Here is a 25,389-nt window from a genome sequence, read left to right on the forward strand (position 1 = left end):
CGGTCTCAAGGGCCGTCCCGGGAAGATCCCCATCATTCGGACCCGAACCAAGTCGCGTCAGCCTCGAGGCCACGGCTTAAAGTTGTTTACACCAACATGTAGATCATTAAACTGTTAAATTATTTACCATGCAGAGTCATAGTTACATTCTTACGAGGCACCAAATGTTGAGGTATCGGACAATGAGGTAGATGTTGAGGTACCATATGCTTTTTATTACTAATAGATGAGGTAAAGGAGTTTATGACTTACTAAGCGACCATGTACTACTAAGATATGTTTCGAGCTATACCAATTATAATTTTCTTTGAGATAATCAGATAATAAATTTATTTAAATTTATTTTTTATTATACATTATGTAACTCAAACCTCTAATATATGTATAAATGATGTAAACTTCAATAGCATGAATACAAAAATTGTGAAACATATCTTGAGACACTTAAGAGATTCGAGATTTAGCTGATGCAATCTAATAAAATGGTGCCCAAACAACTTGAAAATTATTTGTATTGACGATATAAATACCTATTATAATAAAATAATATGCATACAGTTTGTATGGTGAAAGAGAAGAGGAGCTGATATAAAAATTAGACTTTCAATAGGAAAGTTAAGAAGAAATTAGAGAAATATAAGGAGGTGATGAACCTAACAGGATTTGTGGATCTTCTCTAAGGCCAAACCTTGAAGTAAAAAGATATTTTATGAAAAAAAGATAATTATTATATTGAAAGTAAATTCTTAATAGAAAAAAGATTAAAGATAAAAATAGTTCAAGTGATAATAATCTTATACAAGCTTAAGTGAGTAATATATTATTTATTTAGAGTTTCATTGTACATAATTAATTTTTTTTATCTATTAAATATAAGATAATAAACCAAATCATTTGATTTCTTTCATATTATAGTTTATCAACTCAAATAATTTAAAGAGATGCGTACATCACCTTAGTTTACGTTACTTCATGAAGCTGATAGATTTCAAGAGGATGTAATATAATCTTTCAAAATTAGGAAAAACCTTAGGATATTTTTTGAGAGATATATATATATATATATATATATATATATATATATATATATATATATATATATATATATATATATATATATGGTATTCGGAGGTGATTTCGATCCCATTTCCCGGTTCGGTGTTTTCTCAATGCGTCTGTTAGTCAGTCAAATGTGAATAGAATTCGGTCAATGAACCGGGCCCATCCATATGAAGCCAGGTTCCCTGAGAGCTCGGTCCTGATCCAGTCGACATTGGATTTGTAATTGAACCGGGAAGATGCAAACCCTTTGAACCGCGAGGTTTGAGAGAACCAGTCGTACAGCGGGCGGTTTATGTACTCGCCGAGTTAGCCCGAGCCCTAGCCTGCTATCCCGACGCCCCATCGGACAGTCATTCTTCCCTCGCGGCCGCGATCACCCACGGCGCTCCACCGCAACTTCTCCTTGCTCCCCATCATCGGCTTACCATTCACGACGCACCGTTGGTTTACCCAGCATCGCCGCGACCTCATCGACGCTTCGACTTTGGGGACGTTGCCATCTTTACCGATCTTTTAACCTCCTCCTACCAACCATCTAACCGCGTTGCCAGTGTGTTGGCTACGAGCACTCAAAGGTAAGCTCTGGAAGGGGGATAGCTGTTCTATCGCCAGTTGTTTGCTGAAATGCTTTTGGTAGCATGCAGGTTTTGATTCGACGTTCTAATGTGCAAAAGAACTAGTGTGATTGGGTTTACCCTTACGGGCTATTCGATACTACAATTGTATCCCAAGCATGAAGAGGCCCTCTTCTATGCTTGCTTATAAGAAAACTAAATCTCTTGACCAACACACTAAACCCTAATATGTGGTCTCTATTCTATACCGGTCCCTGATCCTGAAGCCTATGTAGTTCATCAGTAGCATATACTGTTTAGTTTCTTCAATAAATTTCTTTCCTGATGTAAACTTCATGATAATTTTTGTTATAAATTTCAAAATTTGCTGCTATATGTTTGCATTAGTTTCTTATTTCAAGTTTCTTGGTTGTTTTTCCTTTCTGCATGACAGGGATAGCATACTTGTAGCAGGCTAATAAGTTCATGTGAGCTTCTAGGACTTGCTTAAATCCTGTTTTTACCTTTTCTCCTCCCCTCCTGAAAGGGGGAAAGAATAATCTTTTCTGGTGGTCAATGCAGAAATGGGGAAGAGGAAACGGGATGAGAACTCTGGTCAGAAGAATGCAGGTGGTGTGCACTGTCCCTCCACTATCTTTGTTTCCAACCTCCCCTACTCATTTAAGTCCTCAGAGGTATTCATGTAAATAATTTGCTGTAGCTTTGTTGAAATTTCTCACTTGTCCGCATCTTGGTCTGAAGCTTATATAGTTTTTGTGGTTCTTCTGTTCATTCTTAGCTAGAGGCATTGTTCAGCGAAGTTGGACCTGTGAGGCGCTGCTTTATGGTCACTTCGAAGGGTAAGTATCTTGTATTCTTGATATTTGTAACTGATTATTTAGATTATTATGACTGGCCAGTTGGGTTTTATGATGATTGCTATAGTTTGGAATTAGAAGGAAGTAAGTGAAACTAGGTTCATTAGGGATCGATGTTTGATGCAGCTGGCTTTTTGAGAAGTGATAGATTATTGGGGTGTCTTCCCATGTAGGCTACTGAAGCTTTTGAGTCTAAATTACTTAATGATTTCAAATTAGCTTCATTTACTCAGCTAATGTTTTGTGCGAATTAATGATAGTGCAATAATTTTGTTGACATTTGTGTACTTTCTCTTTTTTGCAGGATCAGAAGTGAGCCGGGGTTTTGGCTTTGTCCAATTGTAAGTTTGGCATTTAATAGCTGCTTTTAGCTAAAGTACAATGCAATAAGAAGCTGCTTCAACTTTTGAAGCTACCACTGAACAAAAAACTTAAAGCTTGTCTAATTACTCATTGTTTTTACTGCCATTATTTGTTATTTGGCATATATTATAGGCGTGATCCCTTTTTTTATTCCTTTCCAATTTGTTGTAACGGTTGGCCTTGTCATGTCACAACCACCTGTAGCTTGTTGGAGACCATGCACCGAAAGCCTAAAAAAGCCCTGCTGGTATGGAACTTAAAGCCCAAGTTTGACCTTAAGTACGATCCTGATCGACAAAAACTTTGAAACTGGTTGAACTTATTTGGCCTTTTGTAGAAGTGAACAGCTCCATCTTTGGGATCAATGAATTGTAAAATGAACAGCATATTGTTTTATTTTGGGATTTCTCCAGCAAATCAATCGTTTGGAGTAAAGTTTTGCTGCTTTTGTTCTCTTCAAAGATAAATGGTTGGATAAAGATCCATGTAGGTGGTAAAAAACAAACAAGAATGTGGCCTTGTTTCTTTTATTTTATGATTTGCATAAGTTGCTTGTAATTGAACTAAACTTTATCTTAGACATGTTGATTCCCTGAAGCTCTTGCACTGTTGTGCATTCATAATCACTAGGAGCAGTGAATGCCAATCCTCATATAGAATACATCAATACACATACGACAGTGACGTACTAATATGACATGGGTTCTGGACATGATTTTAATTTTTATGATTCTGATTTTTTTAATGTCTTTTCAGTGTCTTAAAAACCTGTGCCACCATTGGTCTATGAGTTATTTCCTTTCAGATATTCATTTGCTGTGAAATGATTATTGACTTAGTATCAAGTTTCGCTGTTTTGGGTATTGGATCCATCTTGGCAATTTGTCGGGCCGGTCTATACCTGTGTACTGACACATGGTACACTGGTGTGTTCTGGTGTTTCTCAGAGGAAAAAAAAGAGGGAGAAGAGTTAAGGGTGGTGGAGGAATAGAGTAGGAAAGAGGTGGAAGGAGGAAGGAAGAAGTGGTGGAGGAAATGGAAGAAGAAGGAAGAAGAGGTGGTGAAGAGGTGGCAGCGTACCTGAGAAGAAGAAGGAACATCGCCAGCAACGTTGTATGCGAGAAGAGGGCTCGCGTTCGTGAGCCCTAATTTGGTTTTTTTTAATTTTTGATGTCAAATTGGATGGCCCCATCACTTTTTATGATTTTTTTTATTATTTTAACTGGACTATCCGAAATGGGGGTGGTCCACGTATTAACCGACACCCGGATCGGTATGTACCACCCATCCTATATCGTTTTGGGTGGTACAACAGTCCATGCTTGTTTTTTTTTCTTTTTAAGTTTGCATTTGTAAGCTATCTGATGGCTCTTAAATTGTGCTGAGTTTCTTTAGTGAAGTTGAAAGGTTTTACTGTAATCAACCAGTCTTTGTCATTAGTCTAAATTTAAAAAAAAAGAAAAAGAATACCACTGTTCATTGTATGCAATACTTGATCATCCATTATACTACTAAATTTGGTTTTATGAGTTTCAGTGCCACTGTTGAAGATGCTGAGCGTTCAATTCAACTTAAAAATAGATTGGCTGTAGATGGTAGAAAAATAAGTGTCAAACTTGCAAAGCATCGCCTTCCTCTTGAGGAACGCCAGCTAAAGGCAAAGAATGGTTACACCACTCTCCTGAACTTGATGCTTAACAGTTTCGTTTCTTGTATGTTCATAGTACTGTAGTCTTGATGATATCTTATTCTGCAGTGCATTCAGATGATATAGATACCAAACATAATGAGATTCTTCATTCAACAAGTGTGACTGAGCATAAAGGATGTTTACGGGCACAAGACACAGGAAGTTATACAACAAGTATTCGATCTTTATTCTTTTATTACTATGATATGGTCTTAGAGCCGTTGGTCTTGTCTAAAATCGATAACTGTTGTAGAACCACCAAGAAGCATTGTAGATGATGGCAAAGGAATTTTGTTAGCAAGCAAGGACCCAGCTGTTGAATTTCCAGGCTCAGAAAAGCAGAGGTAAAGCTGGTGTTACAACCTTGAGGATCTCATGTATTTGCATCCTGGATTGTTTGATAACTACCATACAAATACAATTCAAAAGCAAATTTCATACTAGCAATCAATTTTATTTAATCTGTTCTTTCTTTTTATGTATCATTTGCTATAGTAAAAGCCTTCCTGCAGCTATCTGTTCTACCAGCTCTCTAAGAGAAGTTCTTTTCAATAACTCATGGGTGACCTTATGTGCTATGACCAGACAAATTTGTTGTGAATCTTTTAAACATGACAGTATATTATTCATGTACCAGGCAGTATGAAATGGAATCACATTAATGTATGTCAATGGATGTCAATGGAATCACTGTGAGACGTATAGGATACTATTCATGTATGTCAATGGAATCACATTAATCAAAGTTAAATGCCTTATATGGGTTTCACTTATGTAGTAAGCATATGAAATATCCACTGTCATTCTTCTCGGAAAAAAGAAAAAAAAGGTATCGTTGCTGGTTTTATAAGCAATTAACTTGGCTTTGAGATTTGACTTGTTTGGAGAACAAAAATTCCAGAATGCTAAAAGAAGTTCTTTCAAGTTGTCTGGAAATCAAATCAGATGGTTTATTCTCTCATGACCTGAAAAATCTAGGTTTAAGCTTGAGAGCTTCTAGAGCTAGTGGAAATAGTGGGTGAAGATGGATTACATTGAAGAACAACATTAATATTATTAGATTTGCTTGGTTGGATTCCTGAAACTAAATGTGATTTGAGATTGTTTCTGAAAATTATTAGGCCTTATTTCGGATTGCAATCCTTATTGAGACCTTTAAACTTTGAACATATGAATTAATAATCTAAGGAAAACCATTGCATTACTAAAAGTGTGATAAGCTTGGTTTGCCTTTTTGAATTTGAACACCTGATTTTTTTTTCGTTTTAATGATCTTAATTTCTTAAATTCAGTATACTTGCAATTCTTTTTTAGTAAGCTATTGTATCAATCATCTGCTTTTTGTTGAAATGGACCAGGGTTGCTAGAACAGTAATATTTGGTAATCTAGTTAACTCTGAGATGGCAGCCGATGTCTTTCAGCAGGCTGGAGAAGTCGGCACCATATGCTCAATTAGTTATCCTCTTCCAAAAGAAGAACTAAAACTACATGGTCAGTAGTTTTTTGTTTTCAATTCTATATGACATTGATGTTTCTATTAAGTTGAATAACTGATCATGCCAAATATTGTGTTTCTAAATTATCATGTAGATTTCATGCTAAACTGTTACTAGTTTTATATTAATTTTAGTAATACAAGGAATCATATTAAAATGGAAGAAATGGTTTGCACGTGATATGCTAGAAAATATTCATTTTCGGCAGTCTTGTGAAGGCCCTACCATTGGCATGATAGGTTCAAGTTTTCAAAGTTCAAACAAACATGATTTTTTGCTTCTCCACATACACCTACCTCTCCTTCACCAGAAAGTTAGTTTTCGATATATGATTTTATTGATCATTTAAACTTTTTTTATCAGACTGATACATATTTTTTTGCTTTTCTATAAGGTGACGCTTTTTGCATGTGGTTAAATTCTCTCCACTTTTGCCTTGTAATATACATGTATTGACATCTTTTGCTCTATAATCTACCTGCATTGATGGAAAACTTTCGGATGGGGATGATTACCTCTTCCCAATTGATGGTGACATGCCATTTCTTTAATCATGGTTAGTTTTATTGCAAGTTGTAACTATTATTAGACACCTAAAATATGATTTTCCACATCTTTACTTGAACAAAGTTAACTGTTTTAAGCCTAAGTGTTCAACTTAGGAAAGTAGTGGTTATACCAAGCCAAGCTTTGCTAATGAATTTTAAAGTGAAAATTCTGATACTTGGTGGACAAGATATTATCTGGATCTGACCATGTTTGTCCATTTGCTAGTCATAGATGTGCTTGTTTTAGGAGCTGAAATTTGAAGCTACATTGATGCCCAAATGGAGCATGTAATATTTAGAAATTGAATACCAAGAAATCAGGAGGGAAAAAAATCCTAAAATAAGGTCCATTTTTTTTTTTTTAAATTTTGACTCATTATTTTGGTCCCTTTTTTCGGAATAGCGGTATGTACCCATGTACCGGTAGTGACCTGTATGCACAACATGATGTTCCTTGCCATATTCTTAATTTGAGATATAGGTGGGATCATTTTTCTAAACTAGTAGAAGTCATGCTTTCATACATTGAGTTGTTGTTCCTACAATGCTTCCAACTCGTACAGGTTTAAAATTTGGTATGCTGATGTCAGGTTTCTTCTAGTAAGATCATGTTAGACTGATTGATCCCGATTTTAAAAACCCTCATTTTTTTGGGGATTAATTGGATCGATTGATTTTTTGGTTGGTTTCTGGCTGTTCTGGTTGGTTTGCCAAATCCAGCCTGAGGCCTGTCTTAATGGTAAGGCCAGTTATTTACTGGTTAATCCAGTTTCTATCATTTCTACCAATCTATTAATCCTGTTTGATTTCTCGAAATTTCACTGGTCCATGCTTGTTCCAGATCATTTTGGAGAAATAGGATTTGACTATTCTATTCAGTTGAACCTCATTCCAAATCCTATAATCGATCCTGGTGTTAATGCTATAGACCTTAGAGATCAGAAGGCAATGCAAAAAAGTAAAGGCCTTGGTCTGTTGGAGCACATTTGTAGAAATATAAGGGCTCTGTAGTGAATGTGGATGTTTGTTGGTGGTTCTGGATATTTAATTGTATCTCTAGGTTATCCAGCAACAATTGTTAATTCCATTGTATTCTGAGATGTTAATAGAACTGAAGATACTAAATCAAATATTGGTCGATATAGTAAATGCATCCCAACGTACATCACTGATAGTAGTTGTCATAGTTTTCCTGCAGGTGTGTTCTTATGTACCATTTTTGTTATTGCATTGGGTGTGAACTTAACTGGGTGCTATTACAGAATATTTGCATCTGATAGTATCTGATTTTTCAGGTTTACAGTGTACCAATTTCATGTGGACACATCTATATTTAGTTTACTCTGGCTGATCTTCATAACTAAACTGTAAAGCAAAGCATATGAGTTTCGCATATCTTTGGTTTGGGTCTGATCAACTGAACACTGAATCTTAATTGGATGTCTGAAGTCACATTTCATTTCTGTGGATATATAGAACTTCACTCTGTACAAAGCCTGATCTCATCTAGAACTTTTGAATGAGTTCGACCTTGTTTTGATGACAAAAAAAGCTTCTAAATCATGGACACCAAATCATGGTGTTGGAATGCTTGATGTTCTTCACTTCCAGAAGTAATTGGTGATATTCTTTTTAGGGCTTGCTCGAGATGGTTGTAAGTCAGAAGCTGCAGCAGTACTTTATACGACTGTCAAATCCGCACGTTTTTCTGTTACAAAGTTACATCAACAAGAGATAAATGGTGCATGTGTTTGGGCTCGCCAATTGGGTGGGGAGGTATAAATTCTATTTGTACAAACCCTGAAGATGTCATTGATTTTTATTGTCTTACATGGAATGTGGATTGCATAATATGTGTAGAACAAGACTTATGAAGTCTTCCTGTTATTATTTTTCCTATGTATTCCTGATGCAGTTTTTGGAATTGTTTATTTTGTTTTGATGCAGGGTTCAAAAGCTAGAAAGTGGAGAGTAATTGTTAGGAATTTGCCATTTAAGGTGCTTGATGTTGTATTGCTTACCAATTACCTATTTTCCACTTCTTATTATCTTGAACATCATGTAATTCAAGAACTGAATGCAGGCTACAGTCAGTGAGATAAGAGAAATATTTAGCTCAGCAGGGTTTGTGTGGGATGTGTTGATCCCACATAAGTCAGATGAAGGGTATTTCCTTCTCTCTCTCTCTCTCCTTTTCTAATTTAATTGACTATTAGTATGTTGAATTTTTCTTTCCCTTTTCAGAGTTTCAAAAGGTTTTGCTTTTGTTTCTTTCACATGCAAACAAGATGCAGAAAATGTACGGTCAGTTGTCTGTTGCTGTTATTTAAGTGCATGTTACTGTTAATTCAGCACTAAATTCTTTCTTTATTAGGCCATTAAAAATATTAATGGGCGAGTAATTGCAAAACGAACTGTTGCTGTTGATTGGGCAGTTTCAAAAAGAGTATATTCAGTTGCATCTGCTGCTGCTTCAGGGGAAGGTAAGTCCACTGCTTTAATTTCATAATACTAACAGATATTCTAGTTTTGCTGTACAAGAATGAACAATTGTAAGCTCTTCATTTAATATGATGTTGGTATAATGAAGTGATAGATCAATGAGCATCAACATAAAATAAAGGTGTCATTCTGTTGCATGTGATCTGGATAAATTTTATCCAATCCATTGAAGATATAACATGTCATTTCCCTCATTTAGGAAGCGTACACATCTCTTGTTATCTGCAGTATCTTTTGCCGTCAAATTTTGCATGCTGTTTATATCTTGCTCTCTTTTTTCTAAAATTGTTGTAGACAGGATGTCTCTCGTTGCTACAAATCAAATGCAACTTAATGCTGCTGACTGCAAAAGTTGGCCATTTCACACCTGAAGCATTATTTAGGAATAACCTCAGTTTTTTTAGATGAGCTGCTGCAGGAACTACATTCATCATCAACATAATCATGTGGTTTCGGTAGTTTACCATTCTTGACTATTAGTGTGATATTCTTGCAGTATTAATTTCTAATTGATGATTATGGATTGCCTATCATGGTTATGGTAGGATACAGGACAGCACACATTTGTCTATAGATTGTCAAATTTATCTTTTTCCCCTTTTTCTTCTCAGTTACAGAAAGGGGTTTTGTGGTTATTTATTTGATAAGAACAAAATCTTTTGATATTTTTGTCATTTTTAATGAAGATTTGGAAATGGCTTTTGTTGAATAAATTTAATTTACAGGATTCCAGGATGACAGTGACAATGAGAGTAAATCTGAAAGTGATAGTGAAGTTGATAGAGATAATGTGAGTACAGTTGACATGAGTACAGATGAAGTCAATCTTGATGGGCCTGTGATTGAAAAGTTGACTGAGACTAATGAGAATGAAGTTATCCCCATTGAAGTTGATTTCAGGTCAGAGGCAGAAGTTGCTAGAAAGATCCTGGATAACTTGATCAGATCATCCACCAGCGTATCTGATGCAGCAACTCATGGTTCAGATTCCAGGACAGCTGAAAGTATTACCGAGTCTTGGACCTCACATCATGTTGGACATGTGGAACCTCCCTTGCCTATAAAGAAAGATGGAATAGTTGGAAACAAAGTTGGCAAAGGATCAGAAGCTGAAGTTCAAGAACTTGGGAAAAGAGACAAGGATTTAGATAGAACAATTTTTATAAGCAACCTTCCCTTTGAAATTGATAGTGAGGAGGTGAAAGAGAGATTCTCTTCCTTTGGGAAGGTGCAATCATTTTTTCCTGTCCTCCACAAACTTACCAAGTATGTAAAGATCTATATTTCTGATTTTGTTGTTTATGTTTTACCAGTGTCTTTAATAACTAAGAAATATGTATGTTTCTACATGAGTTATATGGAACACCCAATCCTATATATTTTATGTAGTTAATATGTCATGGTTGCTTCTTAATTGACTCATATTTAACACCCGATGGCTTTATTTTTTAAAGTTAATATGGTCATGGTTGCTTCTGCAGGCGACCCAGAGGAACTGCCTTTTTAATATTTGATAGCCCAGCTGCGGCAGATGCTGCGATTTCTGCAGCAAATGCTGCACTTGGTTTAGGCATCATTATGAAGGGAAGACCACTTAAAGTTTTGAAAGCTTTAGACAAGGAATCAGTTCACAAGAAAGAACTTCAAAATTTGAAGAATGAGGCCCATGACAGACGTAATTTATATCTAGCAAAGGTGTGGCTGTTTTTCAAGTTAATTTACTTCATGACTTTTAATGGATATATTACTGTAAGTTAATCTGCTTGTTCTTGAAGCAGGAAGGTGAGATTCTTGCTGGAACACCAGCTGCTGAAGGTGTATCAGAAAGTGATATGAGAAAGCGTGAGATGTAAGTCGGTATCCTTAGCTCTTAGTTCATGATGATTTTTTGCCGTTGGTTGGGTAATTGGATTACATGGCAATTTCTGTTTAGTGTCTGATTTTACTTTTTGCCTCTGGTTGTTCTCATCAGATATATCATGTACCATATCTCTAACTGTCAGCCTGCCATTGCAGTAAAATTCTTCTTACTGCATGTTACTTTTTTGGAGTGAAACTGATATAACATATTTACCTGCAGACTTAATTTTATAGTTCAAGTATCTTGCATTAAAACATTGGCCCACCACCCATGTGAAACAACTAAACCAATGATTTAAAAAGGTGCTCGGGCGAGGTGAGGCTCGAGCTCCTCGTTTAAGGGTTAGGTGGCACGCTTCAATGAGAGCTCAGGTGCTGGGCGCTTCGGGCGAGCGCTTGGTTGATATAAGGCGATCGAACCGCTTAAATTTGCGTTACTAACTCACACAGTTATATCAGCACGCGACCCCGACTCCTAACCCTATGCATGTTTCTCTCTTTGTTTTCACCGCCGACAATTTCTCCCTTTGTGTTTGCCGCTGACAATTTCTGCCTCTGCCACCAATGGTTTCTCCTGTTGCCTCCGAGTCTTCCTCTGTCGCCGACCAATTCTTCTCAGCTTCTGCTACTGTCCGCTGTCACTGCCTCTGTCCACTGCTTGCTGCTGTCCGCGACACAACTTCGTTGTCATTGCTACTGTTCCCTGCCTCTTGCCATCTGCGAATCTGCTGTCGCTGCCGCTGTCCGCTGCCTCCTGTTGTGCCAACTCCGCATCTTTTGTTGCTGTCTGCTACCTACGACTCAGCTTCTCACCACCGCGACTTCTTCGGCCTCTACTCGTCCCTACTGCTGTTAACAGTAAATATACTATTAACAGTAGATTATTAATTACTGTTCAAAATAATCTTTATTTATTAGATTAATAATATACTATTTAGATTAACACTGCTAATCTTTGTTTTTAATTTAATATCATATTTTTTTATTTAAATAATTATATTTATTAATTATATTATATATTTATTATGTTTTAATATTTTAGAGTACCTCGTCCTGCTCGGGCGAGCGCTTAGCACCTTAGGTGTTTTAAGACCTTGGTGTCTTTTGGCGCCTAACGCTTTTTAAATCACTAAACTAAACATAAAAGAAAGAGATTATTGATATCTTCTACACTATTAGTACGGAGAAATATCATAGATATATTCCACAGTTTAAATTATTGTGACCTTGTTTGCAGGCATCTTATGGTGGATTTCATAGTTTAATGGGCTTTAACTTTGGACTAGTTTCACAAAGCACATTTTTGCCTTCTCTTTATGCACATCAGTATTTATGCACTCTGTTGATACAACGATATCTTTCTTGATCATAGTTTAATTCTTAATTTAGACTTTTGTTCTATATCATGTAACACAGATTTTTGTGACAACTAATTTTTGACAAGGTTAAAATTAGTCCTACAGCAAATTTGTTTTTAAAACAATCATTCATTCAGGTTGATAAAGAAGAAGGAAGAAATGCTGCAATCTCCAAAATTCCATGTATCAAGAACTAGATTAATTATCTACAATTTGCCAAAGACTATGACTACAGAAGAAGTGAAAAAACTGTGTGTAAATGCTGTTGTTTCCCGTGCTTCCAAGCAGAAACCTGTCATTCAAAAGGTTTGGTTTTATTTCTTACCAAGCTTTCAGTTTTTTGGTATGTTATATTACTTTAGTAACCTTAACACTGTTTGACCAGGTAAAGCTTCTGAAGGATGTGAAGAAAGGAAAAGTTGTTATAAAGAAACATTCACGTGGTGTAGGTTTTGTTGATTTCAAAGAACATCAGCATGCACTTGTGGCCCTGAGGGTTCTGAATAACAATCCTGGTAAGATATAATATGGTGTACAATTTTTTCCTTTAATATGATGGTGTATTGAGCAGGTTGCATAAATGACCTACTGAGTAGCAAAATTGTGATTTTTTTGGTTAAATGTATATAGACAGTTGAAATGTTATCTCATGCATTCTAGATTAGTGTCTTCTGTTTTGGAACTAGTATATGGAATCTCTTTTACATGAGATAACATTTGAAAAGACTTGAGATAACTAGTATACTAGTATATGGAATCTCAGTTGAAATTGTGATTTTTCCATATATTAGTTCCATTTTTAAAAGAGATTCCATATAAAAATGTGGAACTAGTATCTTATCAAAATTGTGATCACTGCCACATTTTTAATTCTCTTTTTCCATGTGGACTTCAATTCTTCTTCTTCGAAGCTCAGTAGACCGGGAGGAATCATATTCCTAATATTTGGAGCATGTCTCTATATATGTTCCGAATTATGGAATTACAAGTGTTATGTGTTTGATTAAAGATACATGTATATTTACATGTATATCTATCAACATTTACATTTGTCTTGTGATATCAATTATAGTGAGTAGTACTACCTGGTACGGATGTTGGTTTAGTATGTGAAGAGAGCACATATACGATTGAAGCAAAATGCAGACCATTGGGAGGTGTCTGTAGGTTCAAAAAACCCACTTGACCATATTTCAGCGTTTTATGCAGATTCTATTTAGTTTCAGATCTTTAGGTTTGAACATCAGTCGCTGTACTAACTTCATTTGTATTTTGTTTGCTCAGAAACTTTTGGTCCTGATCATCGCCCTATTGTAGAGTTTGCTTTTGACAACATTCAGAAACTACGACAACAGAAAGCTAAACTGGATTCTATAAAGGAGAACAATGCTAAGTCAGAAGATGGGAAAAGAAATTTGCAACAAAGGTTTCCGACTCCAACCACAGAGACAGACATAGATAAAGCGGGTAAGAAGTTAAAAAATGCAAAGCACCAGAGGATGCAAAGGATATCATCCCAAGTATCTGAACCTAGTGAAGGGACGACAGTGGAGCGAGAGTCCCCTGAGGAGGACACTAATCCAGAAGTCAAGGCTGGGAAAAGTAAGCAGAATAAGCAACAGAAGAAGGCTTCAAAAGGTGGAAAGGCTGATTCACCCTCTAATTCTAAGCACATGAAGTCAGAGTCACAATCGAATTTGATGCAAGTAGGCACACATGCTAAAGAAAAGCAACTAAATAAGAAGAACCAGGTACAATTAGCATATCAACACTTTCTCTCCTTTTAAGTTTTGTAGGCAATCGAAAGATAATGATATGATCATTGCAGATGGAAAAGCCTATTGACAAGACAACAGTAACAATTCCTCGGAAAAGGAAGAGAAACACCAAACCTGATGGTGGTTCAGAACAACATAAGCCAGCTAGAAAAGCAAAGAGTAGAACGGACTCGTCAGGGGAAGAAATAGTCGATAAATTGGACATACTAATCGAGCAGTACCGTTCCAAATTTTCACACCATGATTCAAGCAAAACGAAAGATGCTACAAGTTCTGGTCATAAAGTCAGAAGATGGTTTGAGTCAGGTTCTTAATGTCAGCTCGATCAAGTTTTTCTTATCTCGCAATATAAAGCTTTGTGTTGGCTTATCCCAAGGTTGAGATGGATGCGTCCCCGCACTCAAACTTTTGTGTAGGACCAAATGCAACCAAGTGGTCGTGTTTTAATTTGGATTTTTTGATATTGGGGTTGGAAGCTCTACACTGAATTTTTTTGAGAATTTACTTGCCATGTGTTGTATCGCTCTCCGAAGAGGGGTCTTGTCATGCCTGAGAATGTTGCGGTTTCCTCTTGCTATATATGAGGTGGGTCCCGCTAAACGCAGCAATGAGAACGAAACCTACTTTGTTCGGTGTCTCGGCGGAGGCAATGTATCATAGTTTTCTAGATGACGCCTTGTCTGACGTCATCCGCGATCCAGTTCGGGTGGGGCCTTCAGTCGGGGACCGTAAATATCTCTTATCGAGTGGGGCCGGCGGTCGTCGTAACCACCCGATCTCTTCAGGGGCCGTTCGCGAGGCCTCGGCGGTTCTAGTCGCGCGTTCTGACGTGGTGACGTGCCCACCTGGTCCTTCCCTTCGCCCCGGATACATTGAACCGGGACATGTTTTCCGTTCCCATCCCCTTGCCCATATAGTCGGAGCCTCTTCCGCCCTCCATCGCCCAACGAAATCGGTCCTCATTTCGATCGACCACCAAATTGGGATTCCCAATCGTCGTCCCATCTCCTTCTGTCATCACAGGTAAGAGAACCCGGCGGGATGGCTCCTGCAATGGCGGTACACACCGAAAGCGCCGGAAGGCAAGGCCTAGATCTGGGGAAGGCGGCGCCTGCGTCGGAGGTGGAGGAGCTGAAGCGGCGGAACTCGAAGCTGGAGCAGGAGGTGAGAGAGCGAAGGGCGAGGGAGGAGGAGGCGCGGGCGGAGTTGGAGCAGACGAGGGCGCGGCTGAGGGTGGCGGAGGAGGCAGAGGAGAGCCTGTGCGCGCAGTTGGGAGAGCTGGAGGCCGAGGCCGTCGCCCACGCCCGTGCCTGCTACCTCCGCATCAAGGAGCTCTCCGACCAGCTCGAGCTCGCACGCCGCGCCATCCTCACCCGATCCTCTTCCTCTCTTTCCTCGTTCTCCGATGGATCGTGATGCCGCTGTTTTGATGAGGAAAGGAGAACCCAATAGATTGTTCTATTTGTCACCCCCTCCTCCGCATGCAGTAATGTCTAATATGAGTTTTTGATTAAAAATAATAATAATTAGTTTAAGTTACATAAAAAATAATCTAAAATTTTAAATAATTTTTAATAAATAATTTAATATTAAGGACTATAAAATTATTCCTCGAAGTCAGATATATGATACTATTTTTTTTTTAAAATGTATTAAATATATATTTATCTCTAATTTAAAAATAGTAATTTATTTTTTAGATATTTAAAGGAGGAGGTATTCTAGTGACAGATTCTCTCCTGTGAATGAGCTCGAAAAAGTGGCATAAATCAATTAAAGAGAAGATGATTGCACAAGTATTGAATAAACATACAAAATAAAGAGGGATCGAGTGATGAATAATCTGAACGAAGTAATTAAAAGAAATCAGTATGCTTATAAGCTCAAGTGTCCAAAGTGATTGCATGGGAATCAAGTTGGTTAATAAGCACATTCAAAGTATGACATCCCACCATTTTTGGACCACTTCCAATGATAAGACTAAAAGAAGACTTCACAATGCTCTCTCCCACAAGAAAGTGAACAAGAATTATTGTGGATAGAGATGACACAAGTGTTTCTTTCTCATCTTTCTTCTCAGAAAATAGAAGAAGGAAAACATCAATTGGCTTCCATTATTGTTAGTTAACCCTTCTAATTTATTTACAGGAAGTTGTTGTTCTTAATGTTAACTAACTAACTGCCAACAGAAATGATTACAGTGTTGTGCGCGTGAATTCCCAATGGAGCGTCGCATGCTCTGTTCTTCCCATCACGTCAAAACTCGTGCAATTCTGCCGGCTATAAAACGCCCGATATGACAGCCCGATTGAGAGAGCTATGGATTGCTCGAATGTCTCATTTCCCTCTCCCTCTTCTGATGGATAGAGGCGGAGAAAAAGATATTGAGCCATCGAGCGGCTTTAAGTATACCCTTTCACGAGCTTTCACTTCTCCTTCGCTTTCTTATGAAACCTTTTAGCTTTGTTTTGGGACTTCGTTGACCCCTTCATCCTCTTTAGGTTGATCTTCCTTGGATTCTCAAAACCAAATGTGAAATCACCCGTTTCACATCCTCAATCCTTATTTTTCTCCCAGATTGTGCCGAGAAACCTAGGAATCATGATGAGGTTTCGTCCTCTATGCTACTGAGATCGTGCCACTTAGCATCAACTTAAATTGATATGCTTTTTGATTCGAGATTTCAGGACAAGTACTTTGTCTAAAATTAACTTTGTTGCTTCATGTAATCAAATTCCCTCCAATTGGAGATATATGCTGCTAATTGTCCGTTTATTTCTTTTCCATCATCATCAAGAAGGGGAAGCTATCGAAAGACACCATCGAGATAAATCAAGATAGGGGTTTAGATCTTCTACTTTCTTATCTATCTTATATTTCTTTCTCACCGAGTCTAATCATAAAAGATATATAGAGATCAACAATTAAGATCATCCAAGTATGATTAATATGGTTCGATATTTTCCAAAGAATATACTAAATGCAACAAAATAAAAATGCATGATATAAATCAAGTCAGTAATTTTTAGATCTTAAAATAGACCCTCAGTTCATCTAATTAAAAGTATATTTACATTTTAAGCTAACTAATAATTTGCGGTATTGGCAATAAATATTGTATGAGCTCATCATTATCGTTTTCACTGTATAATACAGATGTTTAGATGATGATGAGTTTATACACAGTGTGATCCTCTCAGGTTTTGTGAGCAGCCGGGTCATACCGGAGAATAATGAAAACAATAATCTAATATGTGAGAGAAAAAAATAAATGTGCCATCTGCAGCAGTGAGATGTTACCTTCAACCAAAACATTGTACTTACAACTAGCAAACTGGTTCCAAAACTTCTTTCCTCTTGAGAGTGCCATATTCTTTCCTGTTTCAGAAGCAGTTGCTTATTCTCACTTGGATTTCTTCCATGATGAAAACTTGAACACTCCTCAGCATCTGAATCTTGCCGACTAAACACCAAAGAGAGGTAGCATAATCTTGACAAAGGAGTAACAAAGAGCACCAGTGAACACATAGCTGTCCACCCTATCAAGGATACCTCCTGCACATATAAGAAACTTTTTCTTAGGTCTTAAAATAGTCTGTAAAGGAACTCCAGATCTTAATTGCATTGTATTAAACATCGGAAAGGGGAGCGTGAAAAGAAAAAGGTGAAGAAGGATCACAGCAGATTGTTTGTTTTCTCAATGCAGACTCAAGCCGTGGAAAATGTGTCATTAAATTTAGAAAGGAGTAGGAAAATGAAGAAGGGGGAGGCATTTAGCAACCAGTAAAAAAATGATAAAAGTGACCTCTAAATTCACCATAAGAACTAATAGCATAACACAACATGAAATTAAAGTGGACAGTAAGAAAAGAAAAAAGAATCACTAGAACAGAAAAGATAGTGTTGTCTCTTCTTGGTACAAGTTATGAGGGATCTCCTACGAGGCATTCCAATCCTTGAGTCACTATGACGATGATGAGCACAACTTATTAGAGAACCAATGCAACTAACCAAATATCTCACGTAATACACAAAAGATGTTAGCTAACTTGGCTGGTAAAGACATTGACAGTCCATCGCAAGGTCACATAATCAAATGAGTATACGTTGCTTAGCAGTTGGACTGAAAGGAACTGCAAAATTTTTCAGTCTAAATCTTTGGACCTTTAAGGTTTAGCTGATTTAATGATGAATGGATGTAATCTTACGCTCTGCAAATTGAGTGTTCTTATCTAGACTCTAACTTCTTGTTCAGTAAATTTCATTCTGTTTTTGTTGGGACACCTTGTTCTTTCTTGTTCTTATCTAAGAGTGGAGTTATATCAGTGGGTAATGAGTTTGTTGCCACATCTTGAATTGGTAGCATGTGCTCCCCCGTTTCCCATGAGCAATAAATTTAGGATTGGGTTGGGGGACATTTTCCAACAAGGTTGTAGCAGAAGGCCTCAAAAAATAAAAAAAAGAAAACACGCATGCACAATGGGCCTAATGTTGTTTGGAAGAGTATACAGATTTGTGAGAAGGAACCAACCAGTCAAGATGGTCCAAGGCATACTAGTCCTGATATGGGTTTTGTTACCGAGTGATGATGCATCATTAATATCTTTGGGTGCTAAATCTGATGTGGCTATCAACAATAAGTTCATGCATCTTTGAGAAAGAACAATACCATGTCCAGGAATTAGAGATCCCGAATCTTTAACACCAGCATCACGTTTAATCATGGATTCGATCAGGTCACCAAACAAAGACCCCATGAAGTTTAGAACTCCAAAACCCGATGCACTGATGACAATGAAAAGTATTAACATAATGCATATTTCAATTAAAGAAATTGAATAAATATCTAACCAAATGAAAAGCAAGAATTGAGAAAATAGCAGGAGAGTAAATACAACATTCAACCTCCTGATTAATTAACTTGAAGTTTCTGGAGTTAATTGTTCATCAAATGTCATGGAAGGCATACTAGAAGCAACATTTTGAATACCTACTATGAATGCCAAGGGCATATCACCTGCGAAAAGAAAATTATACAAAGGATGGAAGTAGAAAACCAAATGCAATCTTGCCTAATAACTGATGACTTTCAGGGTGATACCAAATAACTACCAGTAGTTTTTGACGAATCCCAACCAAAAAATGACAACTAAAAAATAAAAATCCAAAACCAAATGCATATTGACCTGGCTGATCTTTACTGATCCCAATCCTAAAACCTGCGGTTCTTTCCAAACCTAACCACCACTCATGAAATTTGGTCAACATTGATTCACGTCAATAAACTAAAGCATACTCAAGGACATTCTTCGAAAAAATAACTGCTATATGATATGTTCAACTGCTAAATGACAGAATTTACACAACCGACAAACTAAGCACCATTAAAGTCATCATTTTGCCAATTCAAGCCACATTTACCCAGTGTTTTAAAAAACGCTAGGCATTAAACTAAGGTCCAAAAATGTACGAGGTGCTATGTGCTCGCCCAAACAAAGTGAGGTACTATAAAATATTAAAATATAAAAAATATAATACAATTGATAAATATGATAATATAAATAAAAATATGACATTAAATTAAAAAGATCTAAAGTATCAAGTTACATTATTGATCTTCTAATAACAAAAATGTCAAAAAAACTCAAAACAAAAAAGCTTTACATCAAATTCAATCAGCATCATAATTAACATTGTCATTTTCAAACATAACAATGCTAAATAGGGACTATTATATGGTAATAGTAGTTAACACTTAACGGTAATTTTAATATCAGTTAAGGATTAACAATCTATTATTAATAGTATTTAATCCACTGTTAACAATAGTTAGAGGGGTAGAAAAGAGTCACCAACGATGAAATGTGCAAAAGGAGAGGGCGGTGGTGACAAAGGAACTTTCGGACGACGACAATGATGGTAGAGGAAGTTGTGGACGACGACAATAGTGATAGAGAAAGCTTCAGACGGCGACAGTGACAACGGTATAAGTTGCAGATGACAATGTTATGGGTGAAGGAAGCTTGAGATGTGTCTGTTGATGGCAGAGGAAGCTACGGTCCTATCCCTTGGCGGTGGAAGGAGTTGCACACAAAAGCGACTACGGCGGAGGGAACTTGAAAGCTAGACCTTTGGACCCATCCGTCGATGGTAGAGGAAGCGTCGGACCTATGTGTCGGCGACAGCGGCTGCGCACGAAGGCAGTATTGGGAGTAGAGGTTTGTCGGGGCAGCGAAGTAGGGTTTATGGGTCAAGGTCGCACGCAAGGGGGAGTGGGCCGGGGGGCAGGGTTTTATTGTTTTGCTTAGTTGGTTCAATCAAACCAGAGTTGATCATCTGGTTCAACTGAACCAGAGTTGATAACCTGGTTCGGTTGCTTTGCTTGAATTGGGCGCCCAAATAGTGCTTTACTGATGTGCATCGCCCGACTATTGTGCGAGGCGCTTGGGCCTCGCCTCACCTCACCTGAGCGCCTGGGCGCCTTTTCAGTGACTGGACACAATTTTGCAAAAGAAAATCTTATAAAACTATCCAATGGGTTAAAAAGATGTAACATAACTTACAAATTAGTGCACCAAGGAATAGCAGTTGAAACTTTTGAGGAACATAAAAACTGTGAGCCAGTTTTATGTTAATCAGCAATAAGAATCCCATATCAAAAAAATAGTCACAAAGGTAATGTACAGAAAATACAACGGAACAGGACCTCCCAGTCTCAAGTGTCAGTAGACTGCAATAATGTGTACGAGAATAGTGCAAGGAGACTATGCATGTAGGTCGACAACTAAACCAAACAAGAGTTAAGAGTGATAAGGCAGCAGCTCAAAATCAAATGAATTAGTCTTCTCTCATTTCCAAATAACAAAAAGGCCACGAGTGACATACTAAACAGGAAATGGATCAGTCTTTAGATGATAAAAAGCCAGTTCAGAGATTCAGGGTACGTACGAAGCACATGATAAAATAAGCATGAAATTAGTGTAATATCAACTTCAATTCCTTTCCAATCTTACCTTAATAATGTTGTAGGCCAGCATAAAATCTTTGACAGCAGCGCAGCAGTCAATATACAGCCAGTAAGACCAGCAAAAGCTCCCTCCAAAGTCTTCTTTGGACTAATATTAGTAAGGGGTGTACGACCAAATGCCTACAAATTATAGAGAATGCATCTATTATCCTTGTAGCTTCTGAATATGATAAGTATGCATGTTATATCAAACACGGAAATTCTTCTGCCTCCTGTATGGGGCAAGAGAAGCAAAACTGAAATGCAAAGCAAGCAACAAGCTCTTATGCAAGTTCTGATACATAATTTAAAATTAGATATGACAGAAGTTTGTAGTCAAACAGTGTGCAATTACCACTTGCACAATAATGTGCATGTAAATGTGCTGTTGTGCATCAATTTGATTATGTTTAGCAAGTTAAAGAAATGTACCCTTCCACCTATAAAGGCAAATGTGTCTGCTGCAATTATGCTGCTAATAGATATCAAGGTTGCAACGAGTCCAACCGTCCAATGAGTTTGCCCACCAAGGACAACTGGCCATACACGTCCTAATTCTGTCAAACTATTGAAATAAGTCAACAAACTCTAAAATATCATAAAAAATAATTAAATCATATAAGAAATAATTGGAAGAGTTAAGAAAGAAAACATATAAAACAGAGTGGAAAGTACATCAGAATAATATATAATGGGCCAAATTTGCAATCAATTCCTTAAACATACAAATGAGTGTTTCTCTGACCTCCCAATATCAGTTTATGAAACCACCCACTTTTATCCCATGAAAAGTCATTTAAATTTAATTTCGAGTAACCAATACACTTGAAAGCATTCTCCGTCTTAGAAGCTAATGTCAAGTAAATCACACATAGATTGGTCATCTCCATGCATTAGGTTTTTTTGATGTCAAATAAACTTCATGGCTATACCTTCTTATAGTCGATTGTTTTCCATTTGGTTGTATAGTCCTACAATTATGTATGTAAGTTGTCACTAATACATCTTCAAAATTGACTTCGAAAATTGTTCTTTTAACTTCTAAAGTTGTCACTAATTCTCTTAATTTAATTTTTATTTTTTCACAAACCTCAATAGTGATAAAAGATCCATATAGCTGACTGATCCCAAATAGTTAGGATTTTACAACTTCGTTGTTATTGTTGTGACATATCACTTATATTGATTGGTTTGAGATAATTCTTGTACAAATAGACTTGTTTGTACTTTTTGGTTTAATTGCTTTTAAGACAAGTAATAAATATCCAAGCATTTTGTGTTACTCTAGAATATTGTAGTTTCACTTTTATTACAGCCAAGGTATGCAATGTTGATTTCCAATAATACGAAACTCACATTATGTGTAACTACTTCAGAATATGATGGTAACCTTATAAAAGTTCATTAGTAGGCTACCACCAAGGAGCCTGGTATACAACAAGTCCATCTCAAGGGTCCCCTGGTCTCTTTGATAACTACGATTTTAGTGAAAGTCATAATAAAATCGAACTTGACTTTCCTGTTGGTGTTTGTTTAATTGGAAAATAACTTTCTGAAACTTAAGATACAGATACTTACAGTGGTACCATTGAAAATGACACTCTGGGTTCCTTAGACCAAGGATTGTCATGCCTACTGTGTCACCATGCACTATGTTAACTCTTTCAGACATGTTGAGGCCGGCATAGAGGCATGATGACCAGACAACATGAGATGATGCTATGATAAAGATATATCAACTCCCTGTGTGATGAAATGACAATCTTTGGACAAGACATCTGTTTCAATATCCTGTAAATAGCTTCAGAATTCTTTTGCATCAAAGTAAACTCAGAAGTGTCACTTTCTTTATTTTTTTCATTTGCATGGTACCAAACATTAAAAGTTATCAATTACAGTAAATGTCCATTTTAGGAGTGCCACTATCAATATTTGAAACTTGGACGCAATATAACAATGTTAGAGAATTTAATAACAACATTAGAGTATTTAATAGTCAAACCAACAGTAGGTCCGCATCTTATAATAATAGAATCTAGTGCTAAAGAAAGGCCCATGTATAAGCAATTTGATCTAGGTTTTTGCATTATTTTAGAATCGACTGAATTCACACACACAGATTGCTCTCATCTTATTAGTTTCTCTAATATCCTTAATGTCATTCAAAACAGTAAACTGCAGAAAACAGAATCTGATTGCAACTAACACTTGCTAAGCAGATAGCATGATAACTCAGGAGGCCCCTTCTAGTATATCAAAATGAAGCACTAAATACGAATTCAAAAGAGAAGAAAGGATAATGAAAAAGAACAATGACATACTGGTGTTTAATGCAGGAACTGCCAGACCGCAACGAAGCTTCACCCAGAAACAAGGAAGATAACCACAGTAAAAGAGGCCGAAAACAGCACTGCTTAGTTGTGCAAAACGTGGATTTCCTCTCTGTAGTACCAATGCCATTGCAACAATAAAAGCGGATGATGTGACTGAAACATCTATGTTACCAAAATACCTGGCCATCACAGAAAAATCATATAAATAATTATAGAAGAGTAATAAGCTAATGCAAACTACAGCCTATGATTAACGCTTCAAAGTTTCAACAATCATTTGGAAAGAAGAGTACTAGTGAGGTGACACTCGTAAACGTTACTTGGGAATCAGAATACTTAAAATATCAACCACGTAGTAGCATATCCTATATATTTAAAATTTAATGCATCAGCGTTTTATATAGAGCTGTATCAATATTCATGCTTCACAGAGGAACACAATGAGATGAAAAGCATTGGATGAAATTGAGATGATGATCTTGATAAGCAAAGGCTTAAGGTCATACCTGCAGCTATATAAAAATTTTAGGTATTCCATCAATCTCAACATGTAGATTTTATCAGAAGATGTCTTTACTCCTCATGGTTGAATCTTAACAACTAGATTCGGAAGATTAATATTAACTATAGCAGACACAAGAAAACAATAGCACAAGTCAAGCATGATAATGCATAGTTCATAAAATGATAAACTCAAGTATAAACAAAAAATGAAGAGTGTGAACATGTAATTCTCAGTCCAGGAGAGTGCATTTCATCTGGAAATTTTCACTAAAATCATAATTTCAATTTTTTATTGAAAGACCACATCTTAACAAGCTTATTTATGATAACCCCACAAAAGCAGCTAAAAGTTTATTTCTTTCGTGGTCATTTCGTGTTGTTCTAAGAGAAAGCATCAATTCATTGCTTCCCTTCTAACCAATAAAGGAAATCAGAGCTTTGATAGAGAAAGAAAAGACTGTGGGACAACACAGTTTTGGAACTTACAGAGTGAGAATGGGCATGAGAGCACAGATGACGGAGCAAACCCTCGACACGTATCTTGGTGGCGGTGTCATCCCGGCAGCAATCCCACGACTCCGGACCAACTCAAAGTACTCCCGGGCTGCGGCAAACACCGCGGCCGCCACCGCCACCGTGAACACCCATCCCCCAGCCACCACAACTCCTCCCGCACCCAGTCCGATGCCGAGCCCGAAGACCACCCGCTTCCGCAGCTGGCTCCCCTGCTTCCCGTGCTGCTCCGAAACCGTAGCCTCCACTCCCTGGACCGTCGGGCCAATAAATCTAAGGACACCACAATCGAATTGATGCCAATAACCGAAACTTTAACTAGTAGCAAGGGATCAACGAGCACCTCGAGAGCGTCCTCGTCGTGGTGGTCGACCTTGGGCGCGGCGGAACCGCCGATGGGGAGGAAGGCGGCGGAGAGGCGGCGAGAGGGGCGGACTAGAAGGAGCCGGAAGCGGAGGACGGACGGCGGGCGGCGAGGGAGGGGGAAAGCCTTGGCGCAAAGGGAGAGGTGTAGTGGGAAGCGGGCGTAGCGGTCAACTTCGAGGAAGGCGGCGGCGGCCACGGCCATCGGGGGTTTCACAACAGGACGAGTCAGGGGCGGCAGCATTTGGGGAGGTGGGGGGCGCGGATTCCTGAGATATGGAGGTTAACTTCCCTCGCCGTCCGTCTCGCCTCCCTTCCTGTTGGGAAAGTGATGTTTCTGTTTTCTTCAGATTTGTTTGCGGAAGTTGGAAAACAATTCTGCCAGCAGAATACATGCTGAAGGGTTTGTGTGCAGCGTGCGGCGTCCCACATCACCCCACATCACCTCCTAACGTATCTCTACCGAAGTTGGAGTCTTAAATCGGAATCCATATGTCAACGTACGCATTATTTGATATAATGAGCTCAAATTGTTACCAGAGGGCGGGCCGTTCGGAAGGCCCAAGATCGGTGTACACGG

At 37.7% G+C, this 25,389-nt stretch overlaps 3 protein-coding genes across 6 annotated transcripts; 2 read left to right on the plus strand and 1 right to left on the minus strand.

Moving 5' to 3' along the window:
• The first annotated feature begins 1,333 nt into the window (after positions 1-1,333).
• On the plus strand, positions 1,334-15,558 carry LOC135643404 (uncharacterized). 3 transcript variants are annotated; one of them, XM_065160399.1, is made up of 21 exons: positions 1,336-1,637; positions 2,071-2,104; positions 2,199-2,311; positions 2,416-2,476; positions 2,799-2,835; positions 4,394-4,524; positions 4,614-4,721; positions 4,801-4,891; positions 5,906-6,039; positions 8,229-8,368; positions 8,540-8,590; positions 8,676-8,758; positions 8,837-8,891; positions 8,967-9,075; positions 9,820-10,360; positions 10,576-10,789; positions 10,873-10,943; positions 12,450-12,618; positions 12,698-12,827; positions 13,597-14,063; positions 14,141-15,558. In XM_065160399.1, the coding sequence occupies exons 3-21, from the start codon at positions 2,201-2,203 to the stop codon at positions 14,402-14,404; spliced, it is 2,967 nt and encodes a 988-aa protein (XP_065016471.1). In that variant the 5' UTR covers positions 1,336-1,637; positions 2,071-2,104; positions 2,199-2,200; the 3' UTR covers positions 14,405-15,558. The 3 variants fall into 3 exon arrangements, with proteins under 3 accessions (XP_065016537.1, XP_065016471.1, XP_065016405.1); XM_065160465.1 differs by lacking the exon at positions 2,071-2,104 and having other exon boundaries at positions 1,334-1,637; positions 14,150-15,558; XM_065160333.1 differs by lacking the exon at positions 2,071-2,104 and having other exon boundaries at positions 1,337-1,637.
• Positions 15,013-15,558, plus strand: LOC135643626 (protein RESPONSE TO LOW SULFUR 4-like). Its single transcript, XM_065160843.1, has one exon. The coding sequence runs from the start codon at positions 15,132-15,134 to the stop codon at positions 15,504-15,506; it is 375 nt and encodes a 124-aa protein (XP_065016915.1). The 5' UTR covers positions 15,013-15,131; the 3' UTR covers positions 15,507-15,558.
• A 1,634-nt stretch (positions 15,559-17,192) lies between these two features.
• Positions 17,193-25,250, minus strand: LOC103983786 (phosphatidate cytidylyltransferase 5, chloroplastic). 2 transcript variants are annotated; one of them, XM_009401070.3, is made up of 7 exons: positions 24,790-25,249; positions 24,420-24,697; positions 23,418-23,608; positions 21,529-21,653; positions 21,104-21,237; positions 18,760-18,875; positions 17,193-17,645 (listed from the first exon to the last, which is right to left on the minus strand). In XM_009401070.3, exons 1-7 carry the CDS (start codon positions 25,051-25,053, stop codon positions 17,554-17,556), a joined length of 1,200 nt encoding a protein of 399 aa, XP_009399345.2. In that variant the 5' UTR covers positions 25,054-25,249; the 3' UTR covers positions 17,193-17,553. The 2 variants fall into 2 exon arrangements, with proteins under 2 accessions (XP_009399345.2, XP_018678851.2); XM_018823306.2 differs by lacking the exon at positions 18,760-18,875 and having other exon boundaries at positions 24,790-25,250.
• Between the last annotated feature and the right edge of the window lie 139 nt (positions 25,251-25,389).

Source organism: Musa acuminata, chromosome BXJ1-1 (genome assembly GCF_036884655.1).
Source record: "Musa acuminata AAA Group cultivar baxijiao chromosome BXJ1-1, Cavendish_Baxijiao_AAA, whole genome shotgun sequence".
NCBI lineage: Eukaryota > Viridiplantae > Streptophyta > Magnoliopsida > Zingiberales > Musaceae > Musa > Musa acuminata.

Bases quoted from the DNA above. Each gene is read 5' to 3' on its own strand.
- LOC135643404 (XM_065160399.1), top strand. From the start codon at position 2,201: ATGGGGAAGAGGAAACGGGATGAGAACTCTGGTCAGAAGAATGCAGGT. The intron at 12,828-13,596 runs GTAAGATATAAT...TTGTTTGCTCAG, and splicing joins GGTTCTGAATAACAATCCTG to AAACTTTTGGTCCTGATCAT. The intron at 14,064-14,140 runs GTACAATTAGCA...TGATCATTGCAG, and splicing joins AACTAAATAAGAAGAACCAG to ATGGAAAAGCCTATTGACAA.
- LOC135643626 (XM_065160843.1), top strand. From the start codon at position 15,132: ATGGCTCCTGCAATGGCGGTACACACCGAAAGCGCCGGAAGGCAAGGC.
- LOC103983786 (XM_009401070.3), bottom strand. From the start codon at position 25,053: ATGCTGCCGCCCCTGACTCGTCCTGTTGTGAAACCCCCGATGGCCGTG. The intron at 21,654-23,417 runs GTATGTCATTGT...ATAGTTTGACAG, and splicing joins AGTTCCTGCATTAAACACCA to AATTAGGACGTGTATGGCCA. The intron at 18,876-21,103 runs GTAAGATTGGAA...CATTGTCATCAG, and splicing joins TGGCCTACAACATTATTAAG to TGCATCGGGTTTTGGAGTTC.